Source organism: Nylanderia fulva, unplaced genomic scaffold (assembly GCF_048542155.1).
Source record: "Nylanderia fulva isolate GAGA-0341 unplaced genomic scaffold, ASM4854215v1 Scaffold26, whole genome shotgun sequence".
Classification (NCBI taxonomy): Eukaryota; Metazoa; Arthropoda; class Insecta; order Hymenoptera; family Formicidae; genus Nylanderia; species Nylanderia fulva.
In genome coordinates, this window is record NW_028190325.1 from 649,893 (window position 1) to 675,389 (window position 25,497).

Sequence of the window (25,497 nt, forward strand, 5' to 3'; positions counted from 1 at the left end):
ATTTGAATTTGTACAAAATTCTGTTCTTTTATGAAAACTCGTAAACATTTTTTCTAACGTGTCATTTTTAATTTCAACAGCTGCTATTAAATCTGACACTGTTGAAAATATTTATCATTAGTTTATGTGATTTTATATGTGATTATTAGCACCTTTTTTTAATAAAATAGATTGATATACAAACATTTTATTTATATCCATTAAAAACTATAGACTCTTTTCAACACAATTTTTGTTTTCTCAATAACTGTATATGCATTAAAAAATGACAGCTGATTAGTTTCAACAATTTCCTACGAGACATGTATAAATAAAACCTATACGCATAAACAAATATATATATATATACACGCGGAAATAATGAAACCTTGCTGTTATATTCTCAATAATCGAATTATAAACTATAAATTCGGATGGATATATGTGGTTCTTATAATAAATGATGAAAGTCACAATGACGGGGGATTTCTCTATGTTTACTGTTAGTGAAAACGTTTTATTAAACTCTGAAAGTTAAAATAGCGATAGAGTTGACTTTTGCTTACAATTTTGTTTAATGTAGAATCACATACAAGGTTAATATCGCCCACGTTCCTCCTCGCAACAACTCAATGACAGTTCCGCTCAGCTGTTGCGCGCTCGATTTATTCTCGATTTTTTTTCATTTTCCTCTAATTCAAACGCTACGAGGAACTGTCAGTCACTGTCGATCGTTTGCGAAGAGCTCGCTCGCTCGTTTACAAGATAGATTTCGGGCAAGGTATCGTGACGAAACTTTCATAATAATTGCCGTTTGCCCGCGCAAACGGAACGTATATATATATATATATATATATATATATATATATATATATATATATATATATATATTATGTATAGAGTTGCAGATATAGCCCTGCGCGCGTGTAACAATATAATTATATAATATATATATATAATATAATTATAATATTAGGAAGATAGAGTGTATACATATAATATTGTATAATAAATTTTTATACAAAATCTCGAAAGATCGTCTTCTGAAGAAAGCACTTTTTTTACTCCTCTGCCACAAATTCATTCCTGTTTCTCTCTCTCTGTCTCTCTCTCTTTCTCTCTCTCTCTCATTCGTGATAATTGGTCGTCGATACAATGCGTGAATATATTATATATATAAGAGTGTGGAGAGTAGAACATTATGTATGTAAATTATCGAGAAAAGAGAGAAAAGCCAGTTCTCTCTCTCTCTCTCCATCTATGCGCAATTTTGTTCGCGCGCGAGATGAGATGAGACAGATAGATAACGTGATGAACGCACAAATATACGCATATAAAAGATAAAATATATTACATACATATATATATAAATATATACATATGTAGACACATATAAAAAAAGATGTACGGCCTTGTACATACAAAATCACGAAACTTGGTGTCAGTTCGCGTATATGAAATCGCAAACGCATTTGATGCACTTGTATGAATGTGTACATGTATGTACGTGTATAAGTGTTTATATGCGTGTGAACTTTGTTTTCAACTCTGTTGAAAAAAAAGAAAGGAAAAGAAAATCACGAAGAGGCAAGGAAAGCGACTCGTTCGACTCGGTAAACTGTTTGCAAAGAATTTCCATTTCAAGCATATCATGCACGACACGCGACGTAATAGAGATAATAAGGGTACCTATTAATTTTTTTCTCACAACGCGTTGTATCTGCCCCACAGCACGGCTAATCCGCCTAAAATATTTTACGAGCCCTAATATATATATATATATATATATATATATATATATATATATATATATTATACGCAAGCCTACATACTATATAATATAAGATACAATAAGATCTCGTTGTTCGTACAAAACTCGTGACATACGAATTTATACGTATAATACGAATTTTTCTTGATTTTTGGATTGAATTCGTTTCGTTTGACGTGTGCAACAACGTAAAAACAACGCGCAGCAACGTATCTCGTAAAGTATGCATCTAACAAATACAGTCCGTACGCTCTTTTTTTCTCCTCAGACACGCGACAAGCAACTAACAATAGTACCGTTTTATGCATTTACTACGATTTTGGCACCTATTCTCGTTTGCGAGCTCTTGAAACAAAAACCGACTAAACACAATTGGAATCACCAACAACGAGGACTTACTATATGTATGTATATACATACGCGCGAAGAGAGAACTTTTCTAAATGAATATGCGAATTGTGTGTTTCTACGCGCTTTATATATATAAATATATAACTACTTTCGAGATATTATCACGCTTATCGCCAGTTTTTTTTTGCACGAAGCTTGCACTATATGTATATATACACGCTAACATTTTATATAATATATACTTATATTTCGTCTAATAGGGGACACAATTTGCTGACTTATTTATTATAGAAGAAGAAATGATACGTAATGTGTGTATATGTAATCCCAACCCGAGAAAAATTTTTTTATATGTAACAATATAAAATTATATAGAAATATATAAAATTATATATATAATCGCAAAATTATATATGAAATATGTCCATACATAATTAGATAAATGCTTTTTTTATATATAATTATATAAATTTATATATATATACAATAAATAAGTACTTCTTCATATATATAAATATATATATGTTTCATATATAATTTAACATGATTATATATGAACCCTTATAATTTATATATAAATTTATATAATTATGTATAAAAATAGATATTTCACATATAATTTTACGATTATATGTATAATTATACAATTATTTATATATAATTATATATAAAAAATTTCTTCCCGGGAAGTAGTAAACTGACGTCAATAAACGTCAAAATGACATCATTTTGACGTCGAATGTCATTTTGACGTTTAATGACATCAGTTTGCTACTTGGAGTATTATGTAATGCGTAATATGCAATAAATGTATAACGTGCAATGCGTATAAAGTGGCGCATAGCATTTTACAATCCCTAAGTTGTTAGTAATTACAATTATATATATTATTCCCTTCTTACACGTATCTCTCGTTTCCTCATTTTTTTCCCACTAAATCGCGTGGACAACAAGTCCAAGGAATAAAGACACCATTTTCGTTTTCGAGTGGATTCGCGCGTAGAAAATCGCATCGTCAACCGCTTAAAAATTGATTCTCATACATGAGATTTTACTTCGGAAGGCGCTAAAGTGCACTAACACTCTGCGTTTGATCAAAATGGCATGATGCAAGACGTAGATTTTTGCGTTGCAAAGGCAATTGGAGCGATTACAGTAAACACCGTGTTTCGCGTGAAAATTAGGCAGTGCTGACTAATAAAGTAACCATACGTTTAGACGCAAAAGAGAGATGTCAATACATTCAGAAAACAAATTTTAACTTGACTAAACCTTTCAATTAGATATTATTTTGTTAATTAAACATATAAAAATATTTCAATTAACTATAACATATTAAATCTAACAAAACGTATGTATATTTGACTTAAATACTAATATATGTTCAATTAATAAAATAGTAATTTAGTTGAAAGATTTAATCAAATTGAGAAATTTTTTTCAATGTATCATGATTGTACACATGAGTGTACAAATTTATATAATAAAGTAACTGAATCCATAGTCAAATTATGGCCTATTTAGAAGGGGAAGGGACTTATTTTTCGATAATTTTGATTTGAATTCGAAATACTAACCATTCTTAGAAATTTTTTAAAAGTTAAGAGAGCTTAGAGATAATTAAATATTGTATAATAAATATATTTGCTTATCTATTTATAATTTTATTATGAACCTGTATGAACTTTTCATTTATAAAAGATTAACAAGCCACGCATTAGATACAGTTACCTTATTACTGCTATGAGAAATAAAACACGCGTTATATGTGGGCGCCGGAAAGTTAAAAAAAAAGTTGTATATCGCTTATACGAGCTATTAGGTGAATTACTTCGAACTTTCATGACTTACTTTACAGTTCGCGTCTCACTATATACGTTTACATTTGCCGCGAGTTCATCGCAAGACAGATGCGTTACTTATTTTTAGGACTGATTGCACCAACGTCGGTTACCGCTCTATGTGATAAAATTATCTATCTCCGTTATATTACAGCTGTGAAACTCGGATATCTATAAGAAGGGGTATCTATATATCTAACATCCATCTCTAGAGATAGCTAAAGCTGCCACGCGTTAGTGCAACAGACCGCGTTCTAGAGACGATTATATAACCGATCGTCCGCACTAATACTAGATTACAGTGCGCATATATTGTAAGTGCATATAGGTACGTGTGCATGTATATGTATGTGTATATGTATGTATGTGTCTGCGCTTTTATATCTTTTATATATCGACTGTCAAATGAATGAGAAAAAATATAAGGGTACAGTGGAATCTCGCAGGACTAAATCAGATCGTCAGGGTGTAAAATATTCTCTGTGTGTAATTGTCAATATGTGTGCATAGTGTTTTTTTTTTATAATTTCACGCGAGATATAACTTTAAGTGGACCCCAAATAGACGAACGTGTATCCGCGCGCCGAGAATTATTCTCGCGGAAAACGTCATGTTGTTCAAAATGCACTTTGAATTATATCCTTAATACATATTTTATTACGCGTTGTACGTAAAAATTGTAAAAATTGTAAAACGAATATAATTGTAAAAGGGGGAGAGAGTGGAATTGATATCGCAGTAACGTATATACAAGCGATATCGATTTACCCTTTTACCGGCCTTTTGCCCTCGATGAAATTATGCAAAAGGCTGCATATCGAGCGAACGCAAACAATTTGTCAATTTGACATATGGAACGAAGCTTTCTCCGCGCGCAGGCACAAACTTTTTTTTGTTAATGTCGCTTAAGTATAAATATATCTGTATATATATTATATGTATATATACGAGTGTAAAAAGAGATAATGTACATGGATCTTTGTTATATGCAAAAGACGCATTTCTCATGTCGCTTCATGACGTTGCATTGCGAGATTGTTAGTAACAATCGAGTAACATTTTTCCCGATTCGCCAAGATCTTTTTTTTCTGGAAGAAGTTATCGAGGTTGCTAATTGGTGCGTTGGAGTGCTGAAAAAATTCTTATCCCTATAATCAAGTTATTAAATTTCGACATTAACGTGTTATGAATGGTTACTCCGATTTTTTTACGATTTATTCGCAGAAGACGCGCCGCACATTCTAGGAAACTCTAGATATACTTTATTAAGACGAAAGAATGGCGATATTCTTCTTCCCCTTCCGAAGGAACAAAAATCAAATTTCGCTAAACTTCACTTTATATATTTATGTTTTTCGGTCCGCGCGAATCAAAATCTCCCTCGTCCTCCCTCAGTCGAATCATCGAACAAATACACCCCTTTTCGCGTATTTTAGGCCTCTTCGGAATGCGAGCCCTGAGAACTACGTTTTTTCTTATGATTGTTGTGATGGTGATGTTGATGATGGTGATGGTGATGGTGCTCCCGATGCTGCATCAGGGCGTCCGTTTCCGGTTGATTCTGATGACCGACTAGAAGGTCCAGGGTGTCTTTAGGTACGGCTGGGGGTGCTTGCTCGGTCGTCGCGACCGGCGGAATAGGCGTCGCGGCCGGCGACTCGACCGGAAGTGGTACGCAATGTAACACGTAACATCTTACGCCCGCTAGAATAAAGCCTGGAAACGGAAACGATCGCATTAATTGGGAGCACTTTGCCGGCGAGCGATTTGACCGGAAGTCAGCACGCACGCCCGGAACGCTCGTTGATCGATTCAGCGCGATTTAACCCCTAATTCGATGCGCGCTGCATTCGATTGAATGCGTTGAAAAATAAACATGAAGCATATAACATGAGACATATAATTAAAAAAATAGACAGCGGTTCTTGTTGAGCGTATTTTGAAACGGGGATTCTTCAGTTAATTAATTTTGCTTCGACGAAGATGTCGAGGAAGTTTTATAATAAAACTTTTCACAATTTACAACACATTTTGTGTAATTAGGATTGAAATGAAGATTCTACTACTGAGAGAAATCTACTTAAAATTTACTTGGGAATATTATTCCATTATCATTTTTGTTTTTCCAAGGAAACTTTTAAGAAGATCCTTCATTATTAACTTAAAGATCACTAAAGAAAAAAGTGCCTTGACATTTTTTTAAAGAAAACAAATAAGGATACTTTCTCGTTCTAAATACATAATAAATAACATACGCATATTAAATAAATAAAATATATCAAACAATTCAGAGAATAAAAAGATAAGGATATTTTCTCGTTCTAAATGCATAATAAATAACATACGCATATTAAATAAACAAAATATATCAAACAATTCAGACAATAAAAAATTGCTTTGTTTCTCAATATTATTTTTATCTAAATAAGTTAACATGTAAAATGAAAATTGCAAATGTCTCGGGAGTTTTAACGACATTATTAGCAGGACTTTCTCTGGTATATATACACTTTCAGATAGAATGCACTTCTCAAAATGAAGATCCTTGACTGATTTTATAGAATCGCATCTTGTACGATACAAAGGATTATTAATGAAGAGTAGAAGCGGGAAGGAAGCTTTTTCCGTATCCACACAATAAGAAAGCTCACCCAGTAAAAGTAGGGCAGCGCCTGCCACGAGTAACGCCAATCTGTGGTTGGTGGTCGTTGCACCCGGGGCGAGTTGGACGAGACCGACCACGAGCACCACCGCGCCCAACAACAGGCACACCACCACAGCATGCAGCCCGGATATCTGCGGGCAACGATCTTTCGTCAGCTGACGAATACGCGTTCGCACTTATCGCTTATGCCGAGATTCTCTTATCGCTCGTGTAGTATATTTTTATTCAAATTAAAATTGGACATGGTTGTGCAAACTGCCCTTTTGGACATATTGATTTTTGTGTCTCAAAACAGAGCGCATAACGTAATGTATAAAAATTTGAAGAGAAAGAGAGACACTTTCTCTCTCTCTCTCTCTCTTCAAATGTGATCACTGATTATTTTAATATAACGCTCGATATAAATATAATTTTTAATATTATTTTAATACGATATAATTTTTTACACAATAATAATTTTTAAATAATAGAGTAAGCAAGAAAAAAATTGCAATAGTTTTGCGAAAACTATTTTACTCGTTACATAGTTAAACTCTGTTGTTCCTAGAAAAGAGCGAAGAAAGTACTTTATTCTAACTAGGGACGTACACAAAATATTATATATAACTTTGAACAATAACTTGATAATGCGATCATGTGTCATTACGATGAATTATTACCTTGCCGCATAAGTAGAGCTCGGGCATGGGTTCTAAATTGTTGTGTCCGTGCGGACTGGGGGTGGGTGGTGAACCTTGAAGGGGTGGTAGCCATTGCCCTCCCAAATAGAGCTGACTCGGCCGTTTCAGCCTTTTTTCTTGTCTTCTACGCTCGTGGCGAACCGCCACCGCTGGCATAGCACCAATCATCCTAATCAAACAGAAGGCGAATCATTTCAAGTATATACCCATCTCTTGGAAAAACAAAAAAAATTATATGATTTACATTACGAATTTGAAACACGTTTTATTGGAATAAATTTAAATTGAAAGAATGCTTTTATTTGCGAATTAAATAATTTTTTTTACATTATTAAAATCATAAAGTGTATACTTGAGATATTAATAATTTTAATATTATTTGCATATATATTTCCTTAAATATATATGATTCATACATGTAAAAAATCTCTTCCTCGTCTAAAAATGGAATGTACTCTGCTGTTTCGATTCAATACAGAGAATCTTTATATTCGGAGATATATTTAGATTTCATATTTTGAATGAAAATGTAGTTTGAAAAATCAAATGTATATACTAATTGTCTATCAATCTGCCCACAATCTCTCTGATCGGTGTTGCATTATTCAGGAAATATTTGGCACGAAAATTATCGAAATACATCTCTCTCGATTTAAACGTATCTCGACATTGAATCGAAGCAACAAATTATTTGATTTCGTACGTGTCGACGGTGTTTTTTGATAAGTTGGAAAATGAACGTAGCTATGCGGAGATTAAAACACTTTTTGGCGATACCCTGCGATACGGACTGACACCGGTACTTTTGCGCCAAGTGCGCTATGAACTTTGGTGACCCCGGTTGACCTCGGGCCGGTCGATACGTCATTGCATCCGCCCTACGGCCCGGAGTCGATGCAGCAAAGTTCCAGGAGGCCGGAGAGCGGAAAGAGAGAAACGATACCACCAGGCAAAGTCTTAACGGAAGTCCTAAACTTTCGTTATCCGTTAACGTTTATTCTGTTTCAATGATACTTCAAATGATATATTACTCTTTCTCTCTAGCGAAACTGATCGGCAAAATCAATTTCAAGTTTTTTTCCCTTTGCAAGAACGAGCTTGAAGTGCAACGCAGCTGTTAGACCAAACTTTCTAATTAAGGGGGAGTAAAATAAAAGACGGGAATGAACTCGTTCACTGTGGATTCTCGTAGAATGGAGAGCGGAAATTCCTCAAGTGTAAAAGAACAATCATTCGTTAAGAATGGAGCGTTTCATAAAGATTTATTCTCGAAAAATCGTGCATCAAGTTGTGTATAAGTGGTACAATAGAGAAATCGCATAAGAAAGCTTTGAGAACTCGATTAAAATAGCTACTGTAGTAGTCGTAATAATCAGCGAAGTAATACTCTTTGGCGCGCTTTAATTAATTAATATGTATATATATATATATATATATATATATATATATATATATATATATCACCGAAAAAATTGTATTCTCGAAGGGGATGTGTCATTAGAAAATCCCTCTTAACAGGTATCCTTAAGTGCGTCTAGAGCATCCTTTAAAACTAACGAGATAAGAATATTTTTTGTACGGTCACATGTTTTTTTTAATGCGTTCATTTGGCATTCTTGGTCATGTCAATATAGTTATATAGTGTGTTGCAATTTTTACAGTGCGGCGTTTGTCACTGAATAATTTGAATTCATTAGGAGAATGGAAGAAGTAAATCAGAGAAGACTTAAAAGAAATGCTAGGACAGAATATATTCTAAAAATCAATGAGAAATGCTGAAAATGAGAATACAATTTTTGTCAGTGTGTAAACGGTTAATTACAACAATATTTTTCTCTCTTTCTTTTTTTGTGTCTAACTTATATCTTTTTCTACGGATACGTTTCCGCGGACGGTAATCCCAAGGCTAGGGGACGAAGATGGCATCGATTCGGTAACACGACACGCTAAACGACAGGCTGTGATTGAGAGCTCTCCTGTCTCTATTCCCTGTAATTCCGAACCTACGCAAACGTATCCTCTCACACGCGTCGTCTCCCCTAAATTTCGCGATAAATACAGTGATATCCTTTAAATTGTCCAGAGTGATACGCTCGTATCGTGTTCTTACATCATTGACATATCAATTTTCGACGTGTAAAACACTTTATTAAATGAGAAGCAGAAATATTTTCTCCTCTCTCTCTCTCTCCCTCTCTCTCTTACAATTAATTATACCCAGAAGATTTCGACAAGAATTTTTTGGACAAGATCTGTAACGGCATAGGAGCGAGATTTATCGAGATCCTATGTAATATATTCGCAAAGTGAGCACTTTAGTTTCGTTTATGCGTTTCTCGGCAATACTTTCATCATTCAAAATCGTCGGCTTCCTCGTTATACGATTAATGGGCAGAATCGCATGATTTGTATCGTGTTAAAAAAAAAAAAAAAAAAAGAAATAATTGCTTTAAAGAAAAATGAATAATTAAATGCAACGGCGATTTGATTGATCGGATCGATTCGATTAATTGAATCGTACATCTAACACATCCGTCTCATTGTGTCGTACAGAGATAATGCATTGCTATAATATTTATATTTCACATATCGCGCTATTATATATATGTATAAGCTATAAAATGTAAACCCAGCAATCTTGAGATTTTTCAAAGACACTCGAAAACGGCGTGAAATAAAATTGTGCATAACAAACAATTCTATAGACGCAGATTTGTGTTTTTCTCTTTAGAAATGTAACTTTCTATCGGTAATCGATACGACTCCATGCATTTATATATATATTTAAATCTGAAAAATTTGCAAATATACGATAGGCGCGTGCTTATATATGTATTTATATATATGCGCGAGAGACACTATTGTATAGAATATATAATTGTACCACTTATTTGGGGGCGTTCTGGAACAGAGATTTTTTCGTGTGTCAGATACGCGTCCCTTTGAAAAAGATATCGTGCTTCGTAAATCTATCATATGTAAACAACAAAATTACAATCGAGATAGTACGTCTGAAGTACTTCTAATTTTTAAGAAGATGTGTGTACTTCTTAAATTTAAATGCGAGAGAGACTTACACGCTATATATATTTATATATATATATATGTATGTATGTATGTATGTATAAGTAAGATTAGTTTGCGATTTCAGCCTTTCAAGTCGAGGAAACGAATGAATAGAATTGAGACTAAAAAATTATACTTTTCAAAAATATAGAGAATACCTATATAATAATATGATCACAGAAGTTCGAGAAACAATTAATCCTTAGTATTAACATTCATTCACATGTGTTTGTGCATGTTTACAAGAGTTCACATACAATTCGCGTATATCGAAGGTACGCGAAAATCAAACGGGGTAAGAAATTAAATTAATCTCACATGTATACATATATTTTCGTCTCTTCAACAAATTACAAAAAAAAAAAAAAGAAAAAATATCGAATGCACAACCAAAGGCACTTTTGCACGACGTTTAATTCAGAGCCGGTTCAAGAAGATTCTAGAAAATATTCTTACGAGAAAAATTTGTACGGACATCTCTCGATTTGAAAGCGAATTCTCACACTTCGGACATTTTTAAACAGTGTGATATATTTAAGCGAAATTCTGCGCGAACTTTTAAAAAATACATTCAACCAAAGTCTGCTCCCAATTCGCATCGATCGCCTCAACCGACCCCGATTTAATCGTAATGAATTTCGCCCTTTTTTTTTATTCGCGTCTATTCTTTCACAGTCTCTCCTTTTCTTCCTCTCGTTTTCTCTCGCTAGTCCTTTCGTCGCACAATTGTCCTCTCACTCGCGCACATTCTCACTTTCTTAAATTTGCAAAAGGCATAAAAAATTGTAATTACATATAATTAAATATAGTGGGACACACCGTTTGTGTTGTAAGAAGATAGCGCCCCGCAATGATGATTAAAAACAGCGTGTATATATATATAATATGCATAATATAGTATATAATATATACAGAGTGTATACACACGATATTTCGAAAGAACATTTTCAATGTGTGACTTCATTTGACGTGTAAGACGATAAATTTCTTCTCTTAGGATCACAGAATAGTAGCGCCCGAGCATAGCAATATTTCTCATCATAATATGTATTTTCAAGATATTCGGAAACAAACGAACGGACGCGACGAGCAATAATAACGTCGCCGATTTCACGTGGAATCGCGAAGATTTCGATGTCGTTTGTTCGCAAAGATCTCGCCATCTAAATCTAGAGTGTGTATGTAAATAAATGCTTAATATATTATAAAAAAGGAATATATAGCATATTACAAATTATCGACTAGCTTAACAATACTGCTGCGCCAACGGTCATTGGACGAATAGTTGCAATTTTTCTTGATATCGTATATATATATATTTTTTTCTGGAGAAAATTTGCCATATATTAATTATAATTTTTTTTTCCAATAATATATTAATTGTATTTTTTTTCAAGTTAAAATATTAGCGCTGAAGTATATAAATCAAATGGGAATGTCATTGTATGTATAATCGCGATATTCGTCGATATTAAAGATAACAATTACAAGTGTAATATAATCTTTGTAAATTCTTTTTCAACGAGAGATCAACTCTGAGAAATAATCAAGATTAGATCGAGCGTATTCTAAATAAAACGCGGACTAATATACGCATCGTTACACTTATACGCCTAATAGATTTTTTTAGGTATATAAATGGATTATTTTCAATAAGTTATATTTAACGAGTAGTACTTGCCGCTATAGAATGCATTTCGAATAGCAATGTTGTTTCGCAAAGTCGTGTCTTTTTCTACGATATGATCTCCTTGGATAGTGTTCTTGGTCCTTGAATTCGATTCTTTTCTCCTACCTACTTCGCGCGCGCGTGTTCTTTTGTCCGAAGCAAAGTGTGTGTGTGTGTGTGTGTGTGTGTGTGTGTGTGTGTGTCATTATAGAAATTGTCGCTCTTTAAAGCTTCGTAACGATCGATCAATTAAAAGTTTTGTCGCTTTCTTCGGAAGAAAAGAGGACATCGTGATTTTCCGCATTTAAGCGAAATATACAGGATGTACCTAAATAATTTTATTCAAAAAACAAATATTAATAAATATTAGTGGAAAATATTCACCGAGTTTCATTCTTTCAATTTGTCTGAAACTTGAGAAAAAAAAATAAAAACTTAATTCCTCAGGGAGAGATATAAGAGTGTTTCCTAAAATTTTTTTCACACTTATTTATTTAGGTACATTTTGCATATCGCGTAAAAATTGCTCACTCTTATATATAGTGGGATTCCGTTCCCAATACTAGTAGATTATTTTTTAGCGTTATCTCACTTCGCACGATAGCGAAATTTATCGTAAATGCGCCTCGCAATTTCGCCATAAAATCTTACATAGCTTGTCACGTGTCTTAAGATTATAAATATCCGCGCGCGTTTTTTTTCTCGTACTTATATGTTTTCCCGTTGTAACACGGACGCGAAATTTCGTACTCTCAGAGACACCGAAGATATCGGAAGAGAGAGTAGCTGGAGTAACAATAATATTCTGAATAAAAAAGCTCTCCGCGATGATGCGGCGATACGAAAATCCGTCGTTGCGTTATATCATATCCATATCGTTATATCGATTATATCGCGCGAGAAGAAAGAATTCCTTCTCTCTCTTTTTCAAGAGCTCACCCTTCCGTGATCTAGATCTTGGAAACGTAAAGCGGCCGGTGAACCTGTTGCGGATTCCCGTTCTGTTTCGAATAACGAGCGTTCTGGAGCAACTCCCGGGTCTCACTGGGCGAGCCCGGACTGAGGCTGTTGGTGGTCGAGGTTTCGACCCGATCGCTGATGATCTCCTCCTCGGTGATCTGCTCCAGGTACAACCCCGACTGTACCGCCTGATTGTCACCATTGATCGCGATCTGGGGCGAATAAGCCGGGGGCGGGCTTCTGGGCGGCGATCCGTCGACGGCTTGTCCGTCCTTGATCTCCAGTGACACGTCCGACGACACCTGCTTCATCTGCTTCGCCCGTCTGGCGTGTCGGGTGGTGAGTCCGCCGGTCTCCACGTCTCGCTCCAATCGGTGACCAGATCTGGACCGCGTCAGCTGACGTTGCACGTACTGCTCCAGATCGTCCTCCTCCTTCTTGGCGATCACGCGATTCAGCACGATGAGGAAGATCCCGACGAGTATCGCGAACAGTCCCACGGCGACCAGCTCGTTCCACCAGCCGCCGGAAGCCTTGGTACCCCAATGAGCGAGATCGCCCGGCAAGAGGCCGCTCATCAGTAGAAAGGCGCCCAGAACGAGGAACACCACCCCGATGTGCAGCATCCCGATCGAGGTGACCACCTTCGTGTCCAGCATCCCCTGGCCAGCGGTGCGGGCCGCCCCGTGGGTGCCCTTGTGGTGCCTGCCATGGTGGTCCAGCGAGCCGGTCGAGGCCCTAGGCGACGTCAGGCCGCTTTCGCCCGATTGCGCGCTATAACGACGCTCGCGAGCGCGACGCTGCTCGTCCCGGCGCTTTCGCTGACGTTTGATGGCCAGCGCCGAATGCAATCCAACCGCGTGCATCCTGCAACACCGGAAAGACAACCCTTGGCTCAGTCAATCCCACTAACAAATCATCCCTAAGTTCTGCCTCTTTCTCTCTCTCTCTCTCTTTCTCGCTCTCTTTCACCCTCTTTCTTTCTTTCTTTCTCGCTTTCTCTCTCTCTCTCTCTCTGCGAACCCTAGCTTTTAATTTGTAACTTTGCAACGAGATACACCTGTAGCGTGACATTGCTGTCGCAATTAAGGGGATGCTGACCATGTCTGTCTTACCGACTTTGAGTTCGAAGGCTTTTCTTTTTATTGGCTATATAGATTAAAAAATCATTTACCATAATTAAAGTACTGATAATAATGAACGGGGAGCGTTAAAATTTCGTATAAAAAAACAATAAAAGTTTAAAAATTACAGTTTTTCATTGGCCTCTTGTATCAACTCACAACAATACTTATTTAATACAAAAGTTCTGTAGTTTATTTATGCACAAAATATGGTGCTCTCAATAGAGATGACATGAAAGAATAATACAAAAGTAATAAAAATAAGATTAAAAGCCTGTATCAAAAGATTCGTACTTGAATTAATTATGTATGTATATTTGCGTGCGGAATCGATGTCGAGGCATAAAATAGCAAAAATTAATTGCCGGACAGCGCTTCCCATTCATTATATTATCAGTACTTTCATTGTGGAGGATTTTTCAATCTGTATATTCAATAAAAAGTGAACCTAACTTAACTTAAAATCGATAAAACAGAACTACGGCAGCATCCCCTTAAGTGCGAAGCAAAAGACAATATGCCAGATTGAGAAGTGAGAATTATTACGCGAAATGCCGATAAAGCAATCTATATTCATGCCTGTTGCTCTCTCGTGAGTGAGCGAGCAATACAACAATTGAATGTATTGAATCGCGATTATATATATATATCTATATATATATATATATATAGAAAATTAATCGACACGCTACTATACTGTATGGCAAATTTGCTCGTGTTAAGTTGTGCTCTCTTCTACAATTCCCGGCTGCTCGATAGTCCATTGCTCTGGCAAACTCTCTCGGCATCGACTAATTAGCTACCTCTATTTATCTAAAGCCTACAGGATCTATTTACAGGGTTTACAGGATGCACTGCGATGGAATCGCGCGTATATTATTAAAGCGTATATATATATTTATATTGACGACGACGCATTTTTATTTTTCACACATAGTCCTCTGTGAAAAGATTTTTTATCTTCTTCTTACGATATACGCGTTTTAAAAGGTGTCAGCAGCGGCCTCTTTATTTCCGCGTAGCGTTTTCCGTTTCTTCTCGCTTCCGGCGGAAAATCGCTTACGCTATATCGTTGTGTGCTATCACCAAATTTTTATCTGTGTATACATAATATTATTCTATAAAATAGGTGACTAGTATTTTTATAGCTGTATTTTATAATTACGCTATTTTTCCTATCTCTTTCTCACCCTTGTCATTATTTTCAATAAATTGCTGAAATTGGTTTCCCAATTTTAACAAGATTGAGAAAATAATGATTTTATCGCCGTCTCTCTTTCTCTCTTTCACACACACACATACACAGAGATATACATAATTTATACGATAAAATGAAACAAACCGTTTAATGAAAGAAGCAGTTTCACAAGAAAATTAGTTATCATATTTTAACAAAGTGAAGAATGAGATGATTTAATCGCTATAAAAGTAATATAAATATTTGCATAGTTCATAAAATGAAACAATCCGCTTAACGAACCAAAGAAACAACTTTGCAAAGCTGTATTCGCTTTTCTATCAGAATTGAAAGATATGGTTTTCGATTGGATTTAATCACTTTACTTTAATAAATTTTGATCGTGACATTGGAAAAGGAGTCAAACATGCGCACTTCGCACATTGCAAGGGATGATATGGAATAATTCTACCGGAAGAAAGAATTCAAGAATAAATTATTCATTATATATACAGTGTCCGACATAAAATATCACACCGAAAATATACGAGCAGATCTCGTTATTTGGAGACGATTTTTCCTCTGCAAAAATATTCCCCATTTTTGCCATCATGTATCTTTATAACTAAACCTTAAATTAAAACTCAGAAATAAATATTTTTATCGGCTCTCAATATAAATAATATAAGTATGCTGTCTTCTAAGCTGGGCAATAGAGCCAAGGAAACGAAACGAAAAATTAATTAAACGGAACTGTATCTCAATTTGAGATCCCAAAGTTCCATATATAAATTAATTTCGAAACTTACATATGGAGAAATAAGCGAGAAAAATATAGGTCCGAAAAGTCGCTGAAGCGGGAATCGAACCCGCGTCTTTCACTTTCCGGGCGACTGCTCTTGGTAAGAGCAGTCGCCCGGAAAGTGAAAGACGCGGGTTCGATTCCCGCTTCAGCGACTTTTCGGACCTATATTTTTCTCGCTTATTTCTCCATATGTAAGTTCCGAAATTAATTTATATGTGGAACTTTGGGATCTCAAATTGAGATACAGTTCCGTTTAATTAATTTTTCGTTTCGTTTCCTTGGCTCTATTGCCCAGCTTAGAAGACAGCATACTTATATTACTTAAATTAAAATTTCATTAAAGTAAACTCTACTTGAAATTAATTGCAGAATGTGGTTTTGTCAATATTTTATTTCCACAAGGCTTAGTTTGCGAAAAATCCTTTATTTTAAATCGCTTATAACTCGAAAATGATTGATACCTCAATATTTTTGCAAAGGAAAAATTGTCTCGAAATAACAAAATCTACTTGTATATTTTTGTGACACTTTCTATGTGAGACACCCTGTATATATAAATATATCTCAAACATTGTTTCCGAATCTGTTCGCTCGTTAGTTTCCGTATTGTTTCCGCATCGACGAAGCCGCCACTTTTGCAATTACGCGTAAAAATGCGTATTTGAGAGAAAGTAAATGGCATTACAAAATTATTCACGCATTATTTATTTATGATATATGAGTACGCTTTGTAGCATTATTCTCTTAAAGGGCATGCCGCAAAGTAATTAAATATCAAAGCACACACTTTGCGCAACGCGATGCTCGTATCCTTTGTACATGTACCAATTTTTGCGAGGGTGAAAGCGAGAAAGAGATTGCAAAGGGATAAAAGCTATATATATATAGCTATATATACATATATATATATATATAGTCATATATATATAGGGAATCGATTCTCTCGCGTCGAAAGAGTCCAAGAATGTTCTCCTTCGCTTCAAGAAAATTGTTCGACATTCGCGTATACATGACAAGTGCATAAAAGAGTTCAGGGTGAAAATATATCTTTGATCCGTCTTGGTTCCGCCCACAAGAAAACCTACCCTGTTCGCTGCGTAAATGCCCCATGCCATACGGCAATTTAGTATACAGTCATTACAATATGCAATCGATATCGAAGAGAGAGATAGATATAGAGAGGAGAGAGAGAGAGAGAGAGCTCGACACTCGAGGATCGATATCGAGAGGAGCTGGAGGAAAAATCTCAAAGGTGATGCTCCTTCATTTTACGATCACAATGCGCGGCGCCGCAAAAGCGTTTCCTGCTCCACGATCAATAAAACCATCCCCCATCCCCCTTACAGAACGCAAACGCAAAGTACACACGAGGACAGACACTGGCAGTGTGCACCCCGTGCACTGTGTGCGAGCCACGCATGTGTGCTACGAGAAAAGCCCACACGGGAAGGAGTTAATAAATTTTTGCGATTTTCTTAGAGCCGCTTATTATACGCGATTTTATTATACTCGCGCTCTTTGCGCGAAGATTTTAATAAACGAAACGTTAAGAAAGGGGAATCACTCTTGCGAGAAGAGAGAAAGAACAAAAGAGGGAATAAGGAGAGAATTTCCGGGAAAATTGTTTATATATATATCAATATCAAATTATATAGAAATATATAAAATTATACTTATACAATCGCAAAATTATATATGAAATATGTCCATACATAATTAGATAAAAGTGCTTTTTATATATATAATTATATTTAATTATAATTATAATAAATATTTCTTCATATATATATAAATATATCAGAAAGAAATATTTTTATCGGCTCTCAATATTAAGAATATAAATATGATGTTTTTTAAATCGGCCAACAGAGCCAAAGCACGAAAAATTAATTATTCGGAACTGTATCTCTTGGTTTGAGATCACTATAAGTTCCATATATAAATTAATCTCGAAACTTACATATGGAGAAATAGGCGCGAAAAATATAGGTCCGAAAAGTCGCTGAATATAAATATATGTTTCATATATAATTTGACATAATTATATATGAACCCTTATAATTTATATATAAATTTATATAATTATGTATAAAAATAGACACATTTCACATATAATTTTACGATTATATGTATAATTATATATAATTATTTATATATAATTATATATAAAAATTGTTTTATCGGGAAAAAGAACAAAAGAGGGAATAAAGAGATAATTGTATTTTAGTATTCTGCGCGGAATCTACCCTTCGCAAAGTACGACCAAACAATAATCTGGCGAGATACCATAAATATATACGATAATATAGAAAGTTGAGAGGGAAAGGTAAACAGTAGAAAATTGATTTATGCATAAATAATAAATAAAATATCGAATAGTAATTGTAAAAAAATTAATTTTGCAGAAACAAAGTATATTATACTATCTCTCCTCATTTGACCCTAAAAGGATACGAGAACACGTTGGATTATAATTAAGCGACACTTTTCTCGGACTAATCCCAAAGGAGATTCCCTCTTTCCCAAGTTTCTGCTCCGCCTATAAAAACCTTTCGTGACTAACACTCCTTAACAGAGCTTTATAATTACTTACATTGTGTGTTCATCCGTGTAATCCGCCATGTAGATTTAATTTTCGACGGAGAAAAAAGCGTCGAATATTATATATACATATATATATATATATATATATACATATAAAGTCGCTTCTTCTCGGAAAAATTCCGTAATACTTTCGACCATGTTGCATATATGTTTCCGAATTCGTTTCTCGTTCGACGAATATCGAATTTATTGTTTCATTGTTACGTGACTCGCGACACGTGCGCATATATATACTGCAATTTCCCGAAATTATTACCGCCCATTTGGTGGTGGTTTCGTTATATTTTGAGTCCTGGCGTGCCGCCAAGTTGAAAGGCTCGAGCTCGCGGCTTTCATTACAAGCTGCGAAACGCGTGATTCGCGGATCTTTGCGTGATCGTTTGACACGCGCGAGGGAAATTGCTCGGCGCGAAAATTGACAAACCCGAACAATAACACGCGATGCAACGCCGCCCCCGAAGAGGTGTAACGACCGAGAACAAACAATGTAAATGACTCGAAAGAAACCACTGTTATCGTACGATATATTTATAGTAAACACGATGATTCACGCGCGTGACCTTTCCCTCCCGAAAATGGATCGCATTTTCCGCGGATGCGACAAGCAATGCAGCTCTTGCACCGGACGTTGCTGCAAGCACGCGAGAATATATATATATATATATATATATATATATATATATGTATATATATATATATACAGGATGTCTGACATAATGTGTCACACCGAAAATTTGGAAACGATTTTTCCTCAGCAAAAATGTTGAGGGAGGCCATCATTTTTTGCCATCGTATGTACATATCTTTGTAATTAAATCTTAAATTAAAATTTTATTAAAGTAAACTCTACTTGAAATTAATTGGAGAATATGGTTTTGTTGAAAAACCCTTCATTTTCAATCGCTTATAACTCGGAAATTATTGATGCCTCAATATTTTTGCTGAGGAAAAAGTGTCACTAATAAATAACAAGATCTACTTGTATATTTTCCGTGTGACACTATATAAGATACTCTGTGTATATACATATATATATATATATATGTGTGTGTGTGTATCTCGTGTTGGGGGTGACTGTAAGGGTAACTTTCGTAGATGTATAGCCGCGGCTAAGTCGGAACTTTCGTTCGATGTGTCCTTATAGAAGACGATAACAGCCTATTATTCTGCAGTCATCGACCGATGTCCCTGTGTGTTTACGTTTCCACAAAGAAAGCGTTGAAGCGTTCGCGCCCATTGAAAAATCGACGGAGCTTTTAAAACCCCCGGAGTTCGGCTTATTTTTCTTGGCCATAAAAACAGGCTGTCTGTGCCAATGAAGGATGAGATATCTCTCTCTCTCTCTCTCTCTAATCTATAAGTACACTTTTATTTTCTACGTGAACATCATATATGAAAAACGCCACCCCAATGTCTCCTTTAATATCGATGCAAAAATAAATGCTATATTTAAGACTTGGTTTAAAGCGTCAATCATCCGACACTTTGATCGTCTTCTAAACCGATTCGAAACGACTTATCATATATATATATATATATATATATATATATAATGATATATATATAAAGTTGTCGGTCGTTTGATTGTGTTTTCCCTTCTGGCCGCACAGGGTAACCTGTTGCCAGACACGAACATCGTCGTGTAGTAATAAACGAGAAACGGGGGCTATATAGCTCTTCGTTCGATCGATGATAAACTGGTGTAAACTACTGGAAACGCGAGTGTTAAGTGACAATTAGGTGGACGGATAATTCTCCGATTTCCCGAGGCGGCTCTCGGGAAAATGCAAAATGCACATATATCTCGTTCGAGAAGCATCCGTATCGTGTATATGCATATGCGTTTGACGCATATTTCTATAAATACCCCGAAATGCGGAGGAGAAAGAGGGAAAAAAAGGCAACACGACGGTGGCAAAAGAAATTGCGTATCGCGTACCTTGGGGGCTGCACTGGCGGAGCTAGGATACTGAAACACCTCTATATCCCCGCTATATGCACCGCGCATGCAGCTGTCTATAATGTGCATTTCTCGGAATAGAATTTTGCTAGACAAAGCTGCTCTTACTGGACATGCACGTTTTGTATATTTGGGAAACAAGATCGTTTTATAACAAAGCCTCAACAGGACGCGACACTCGCGCGTCTCTTGCATAAATATATAGAATTTGGAATCATGTATATAAATACATATACATGTATATATATATGTGCGTCAAAAAATTATTTATTAATTTTCATTAACATTGATTTAAAAAACGAGACATACTTTCACACGTAAACAAAAGACTCTGTCTATTGATAAAAAAATTAAAAGATTTTACTCCGATGTATTTTTGCGTCGCATCCTGCGAATAATCCGGATTTTCCGAGTTTTTTTTTTTTACGAGACTCCTTCGAGACGTTGTTATATGGATCGATAATCGAAATGTGTCATCATCGCGGAATCGAGACGCGATTCGCGACTGGCGAGCGAAATTGGACGCGCAGTAATTAAAGTATCGAGCAAGGAATCGTTACCTGACTCTGAAGCTTTACACTTCTTCCTTGAGGAAAAATAAGCGAGTCTCCGAGGCGCCGATGACGTCTCACGCCATAAATTTCCCTTCCCGGCGGCGAAGCGTGTCTCTCCCCGTGAAATTAGAAAATTGCCGCTCTCCTCCTCCCTTATATCTCGCCGACCACCCTTGCCGTTCCTCTTCTCTCTTCCCTCTTTGCGAAATCGTTACATTTTCCACTGAGGATCTCTCGCTCTCTCGAATCGACGACGACGGATTCGCCGTATTGTATTATGTACGTCTCCTCTTCCCTCGGATGTTTTTCCTTCCTCGGGGGGTGAAACTCGCGCGCGCACGTTTCTACCGCGAAAGTTCGTGGACGAGTAAAAGCCTCTGTGTTACTAAATAAGAGCGTGTGAGCCAGGACACGCCTCTGCAAAGCATGGCGCAGACTCAGATTCCGCTCTCTGTACGGAAGGCCCGCAGGGCTTTTATACCCCGACGAGAACGCGATGCGCGCAAGTCATACGGCGCGAGACGAATTACATTAATTCTCAAAGTATGTCAACGCAATAAAATTAACATGCATTTATCAAAGTTGGTAAAGAAAAGTGAGAGGCGAAGAGAGAAGGAAGGAATGGTCGAGATAAAAAAACTTATATTTTTTTCTATTATGATTATTGAGCAAAATAAAATAATTATTAAGAGCACAAATGCGCTATTCGTAAATGATGTGTAATATAAAAGTAATTGACATAATCTAGCTAAAAAAATTCATTATATTTTAATTTCAATGGGAATCTAAAAGATGCTATACGCGGTAGAGGATAAAATATTGAAAAAAGAATAGATTCTTTCCTTTTCTCTTTTATAATACATGAGATATACTTTATAATCTATTATTCAATATAAAAAAGCATGGAGATGATTTTTTTCTTTGCATAATTTTTCCCGAGAATAATTACATATATATCATTTATTACTTCTGTACTTAGCATGTATATTTGAGGTATTCTCGTATAATAGATCTTTGTTTTAGCTTCAATAAATATAAAGTTGGAAGCAATATATTGGATATATACGTATCACAGATAAAGATTACATCAGTCAAGAAATGACAATAACGAAAAATAAATTTATCGCAAAATCGGGCACTAGTGCGCTTTTCAAGGCAGGAATAGCTAACGCGAGGCGTTATAGAAATAAGAAAATTGTCAGCTCAAGAGCCGCACATGTACGTAATTACATTTTTCTAAGTAGTAAGATTGATGTGTCGCTTAATTAACATCATAAGGCACTCTCTTTCTCATCATCGCCACGGCTTCCGAACAGTTCCGGCGCTGGTACTTCTTTTAATACCTTGATCTGTAATTTAAAAATATATTCTTTTTTTCGAATCAAAATTATAAAAATTAAATACAATCACAAGTATATGTAAACGAACTTACGCAACATATTTGGTGACATAAGTTTGTCTCTCATATCCGACGTCCAAGTTTGACACCTCGACCTAACAGTATTTTTTTTAATGACCAATGGTCTTTGATATTTTGTCATTCTAAACAAAATCGGAGATATATCTCAATAATATACAAATTGCACAAATGAAAGGAAAGAGAGCATGGAAGGAAATTATGTTCTTACGTGGATTCAAATTCCCTCAAATTTCTCCTGGCTAAAGTCTTTTGAGTGGCGAACGAATACGATCGAGACGAACTCGGACGTTCTGCTCGAGATTGCTTAATTTCGCGATCTTGCGCTATCACTTTCATTCTCTTCGTCGGAGACTGTGCAAATAAGTCCACTATATTCATAGATGCCGCATCACACTTAAAAAAAAAAAACATTGTAAGATTATCACACACTTTTGATTTTTGAAAAAAAGTAGAGGATTATATAATTTTCTGCATGAGCAATTACCTGCAATTGTAGGCGATGAAGAAAGTCTACTTCCGCTAAGTTTAAAGGAGCATCAACGTGCAACTTAAGCATACATTGCAATGCTTCTTTATATACCTTTTTTAAAGTAATAACACGTTCGGTTCGCATTAATCTACGTACTAAGTAACCTCGTGTATAAGCATTGATAGTATTCACTGCCTGTATCTACATACATAATAATATACACGTCATAAAATTACATGTCTGTATATTTAAATAAATATATATTAATTATAACAATTAAAATTATAATTGTACTCACATGTTTATTATGATATGCTGAAGTATCTAGTATTGGGACATGTGTGGTATTACTATCTAAAGGAAATAACTGTCGATTCACATTTAAATTCTTATATATGATACGATTATTTGGTTCACTGTCATCATCATCATTATCATCATCATCATCATCATTATTATTATTATTATATGTAGCATTACATACATTTACTTGGCTCATAAAATTAAAATCAGGTGTTGCGGGAGAAGTGTCCCTAATAAAAAGAGGAGGTTTATAATGTTTAAGTGAATATAAATTTTTCGAGGAAATGTAATCTAGTGGGCATACAATGACATTTGTATGCTTTGCTGGGGATGATTTACTATTATAACGTTCTTCCACATGTAAATTGCTAGGAGAGTTTATATTTGATTGCTGTCCTGTTTCGCTAATGATATTTTCTAGTATTTCTTTCTTGTTTATTGATGATTGATTTGATGTAACATTTGATGATGCATTTGTCCGATTCGATGCATTAAAAGAACACTTCTGCATTTCAGCTAATAAAAGCATCTGTTGTTTCTGGAATTCTGCTTGTAGCAAAGATTGTTCCTTTTGTTGACGATATATCAGCTCCATCATTTGTTTCTTATACATTTCTTCAATCTGTTTGTAGACTGTCAAAAGTTTTTCAGACGTAATAGATGATTTTCTTTTAACAATTTTTGGATGTTCTTTGGTATTCTTCATTTTATCATGATGCTTGTTTTCATCTATGCACGACAGTTGAGATTTAAGACTATTTGCATCTTCTATTGATTTTTCATTTGATAAATTTGATACACAGGTACTACTATCTAATTTTTCTAATTTTTCTAGAGAACTTCGCTTCGCAAGACTCGTGTCAGATATATCATTTTTGATTAGTGCAATATCAGTTTTACCTGTATGTTCTTCAGTAACTTCTGTTTTGGTAATAGATTGGTCTATTTGATATGGTTCTGTTGAAGCGTCAAATTCTGTATGTTGAAAAGTTGTTTCATCTGTTGCACATTCTAATTTGTTTGATGCTTGTTTGGTGCTTTCTATTATGAGTTGCTTATTTTCCCACTTGACCTCGGGCTGCACTATGTTCCATTGTTTTCGTTGGGATGTATTAATCGTAGGTGTGGGAACATAATTCTTATCACTTAATTCTGTATGCATATGAGCTAGTAATATAGGGCTGGGTGTATCCAATACATAAGAACCTTGACGGGATAATTTAGGCGGATTTTCTTTCTCCTTGGAAGCAGGAGAACCATTGTCCTCTTCGTTGCTTAATGTTATTGGAACTATATTCAGTGTTTTAGGTATTTTAGGTTTCCAATTTTCTGGAGACACATCTTCATTTGGTGTTGACATTTCTGTTGCGTTAATGTAGTCATTTTCATCAGTTTTTGCAGTTATAGCTTTTGTATTAATATTATCCATTGAACAAACTTGAAATTGCGAATGTTGCATATCTGACATAGTAGACTGAATATTATGTTCGTCTTTTGTTTCTTCAATAACTTGTGTCGTTGGCATTGGTTCAATGATGGTTGTTTTAGAATGCGTGTCACTATTGTTGGTGTCACTCATAGTATCACGATTGGATAAATCACTGTCTGAATCATATTTGATACTTTTTAATTTATCTATTGATTCTATAATATCAGCTTGCACACACTTATCTTTAATATTGTGTTTAAGTTGTCTACTTTTTAATTTTTCTTCTACCTTAACTGCCAAAGATTTATAATGTCTCATTTCTTCTTTAATGCTATCAGTTATCTGTAAATAGTTGATATTAATATAAAGCAATCCTGTTAACGAAAATATTGAAGCATATTAGTTTACGAATGTTTACCAATGGTGAAAGAAGAGGTATCCCATTTATTTTGATATAAGAACTATAAAATTTCAGCTGCTCCATATTTTACACGTCCAATTCTCAAAGAGTACCCTTTATGCCACAACTCTTCCAATTATTTTTACACACGATCGATCTAATTATCACTGAAATGTTTCACTTTTTTTACAGTTCTCCACTTTTCAAATTTACGTGAAGAATCTACGTTTTCTACTTATCATTCAAATATCCAAAGCGACTCGAACCCGA

At 35.3% G+C, this 25,497-nt stretch overlaps 3 protein-coding genes across 4 annotated transcripts; all 3 read right to left on the reverse strand.

The window, feature by feature from the left end:
* Positions 1-475: 475 nt before the first annotated feature.
* On the reverse strand, positions 476-21,278 carry LOC114938896 (uncharacterized). Its single transcript, XM_029313029.2, has 4 exons — positions 21,213-21,278; positions 7,267-7,456; positions 6,594-6,738; positions 476-5,658 (listed from the first exon to the last, which is right to left on the reverse strand). Exons 2-4 carry the CDS (start codon positions 7,453-7,455, stop codon positions 5,375-5,377), a joined length of 618 nt encoding a protein of 205 aa, XP_029168862.1. The 5' UTR covers position 7,456; positions 21,213-21,278; the 3' UTR covers positions 476-5,374.
* LOC146722880 (uncharacterized) lies at positions 8,520-21,278 on the reverse strand. The gene is made up of 2 exons (XM_029313028.2): positions 21,213-21,278; positions 8,520-13,849 (listed from the first exon to the last, which is right to left on the reverse strand). Exon 2 carries the CDS (start codon positions 13,846-13,848, stop codon positions 12,973-12,975), a length of 876 nt encoding a protein of 291 aa, XP_029168861.1. The 5' UTR covers position 13,849; positions 21,213-21,278; the 3' UTR covers positions 8,520-12,972.
* Positions 21,279-22,064: 786 nt separating this feature from the next.
* On the reverse strand, positions 22,065-25,489 carry LOC114938895 (uncharacterized). Of its 2 annotated transcripts, none has more exons than XM_029313027.2 (6): positions 25,246-25,489; positions 23,394-25,169; positions 23,111-23,296; positions 22,835-23,019; positions 22,639-22,700; positions 22,065-22,555 (listed from the first exon to the last, which is right to left on the reverse strand). In XM_029313027.2, exons 1-6 carry the CDS (start codon positions 25,309-25,311, stop codon positions 22,500-22,502), a joined length of 2,331 nt encoding a protein of 776 aa, XP_029168860.1. In that variant the 5' UTR covers positions 25,312-25,489; the 3' UTR covers positions 22,065-22,499. The 2 variants fall into 2 exon arrangements, with proteins under 2 accessions (XP_029168860.1, XP_029168859.1); XM_029313026.2 differs by having other exon boundaries at positions 22,639-22,748; positions 25,246-25,488.
* Between the last annotated feature and the right edge of the window lie 8 nt (positions 25,490-25,497).

Excerpts from the sequence above, each read along its gene's own strand:
- LOC114938896 (XM_029313029.2), bottom strand. The coding sequence starts at position 7,455 with ATGATTGGTGCTATGCCAGCGGTGGCGGTTCGCCACGAGCGTAGAAGA. Across the intron at positions 6,739-7,266 it reads AGCTCTACTTATGCGGCAAG|ATATCCGGGCTGCATGCTGT; the intron begins GTAATAATTCAT and ends CGTTGCCCGCAG. Across the intron at positions 5,659-6,593 it reads CGCTGCCCTACTTTTACTGG|GCTTTATTCTAGCGGGCGTA; the intron begins GTGAGCTTTCTT and ends TTCCGTTTCCAG.
- LOC146722880 (XM_029313028.2), bottom strand. The coding sequence starts at position 13,848 with ATGCACGCGGTTGGATTGCATTCGGCGCTGGCCATCAAACGTCAGCGA.
- LOC114938895 (XM_029313026.2), bottom strand. The coding sequence starts at position 25,311 with ATGGAGCAGCTGAAATTTTATAGTTCTTATATCAAAATAAATGGGATA. Across the intron at positions 25,170-25,245 it reads TACCTCTTCTTTCACCATTG|ATAACTGATAGCATTAAAGA; the intron begins GTAAACATTCGT and ends AACTATTTACAG. Across the intron at positions 23,020-23,110 it reads TTCATCGCCTACAATTGCAG|TGTGATGCGGCATCTATGAA; the intron begins GTAATTGCTCAT and ends TTTTTTTTTAAG.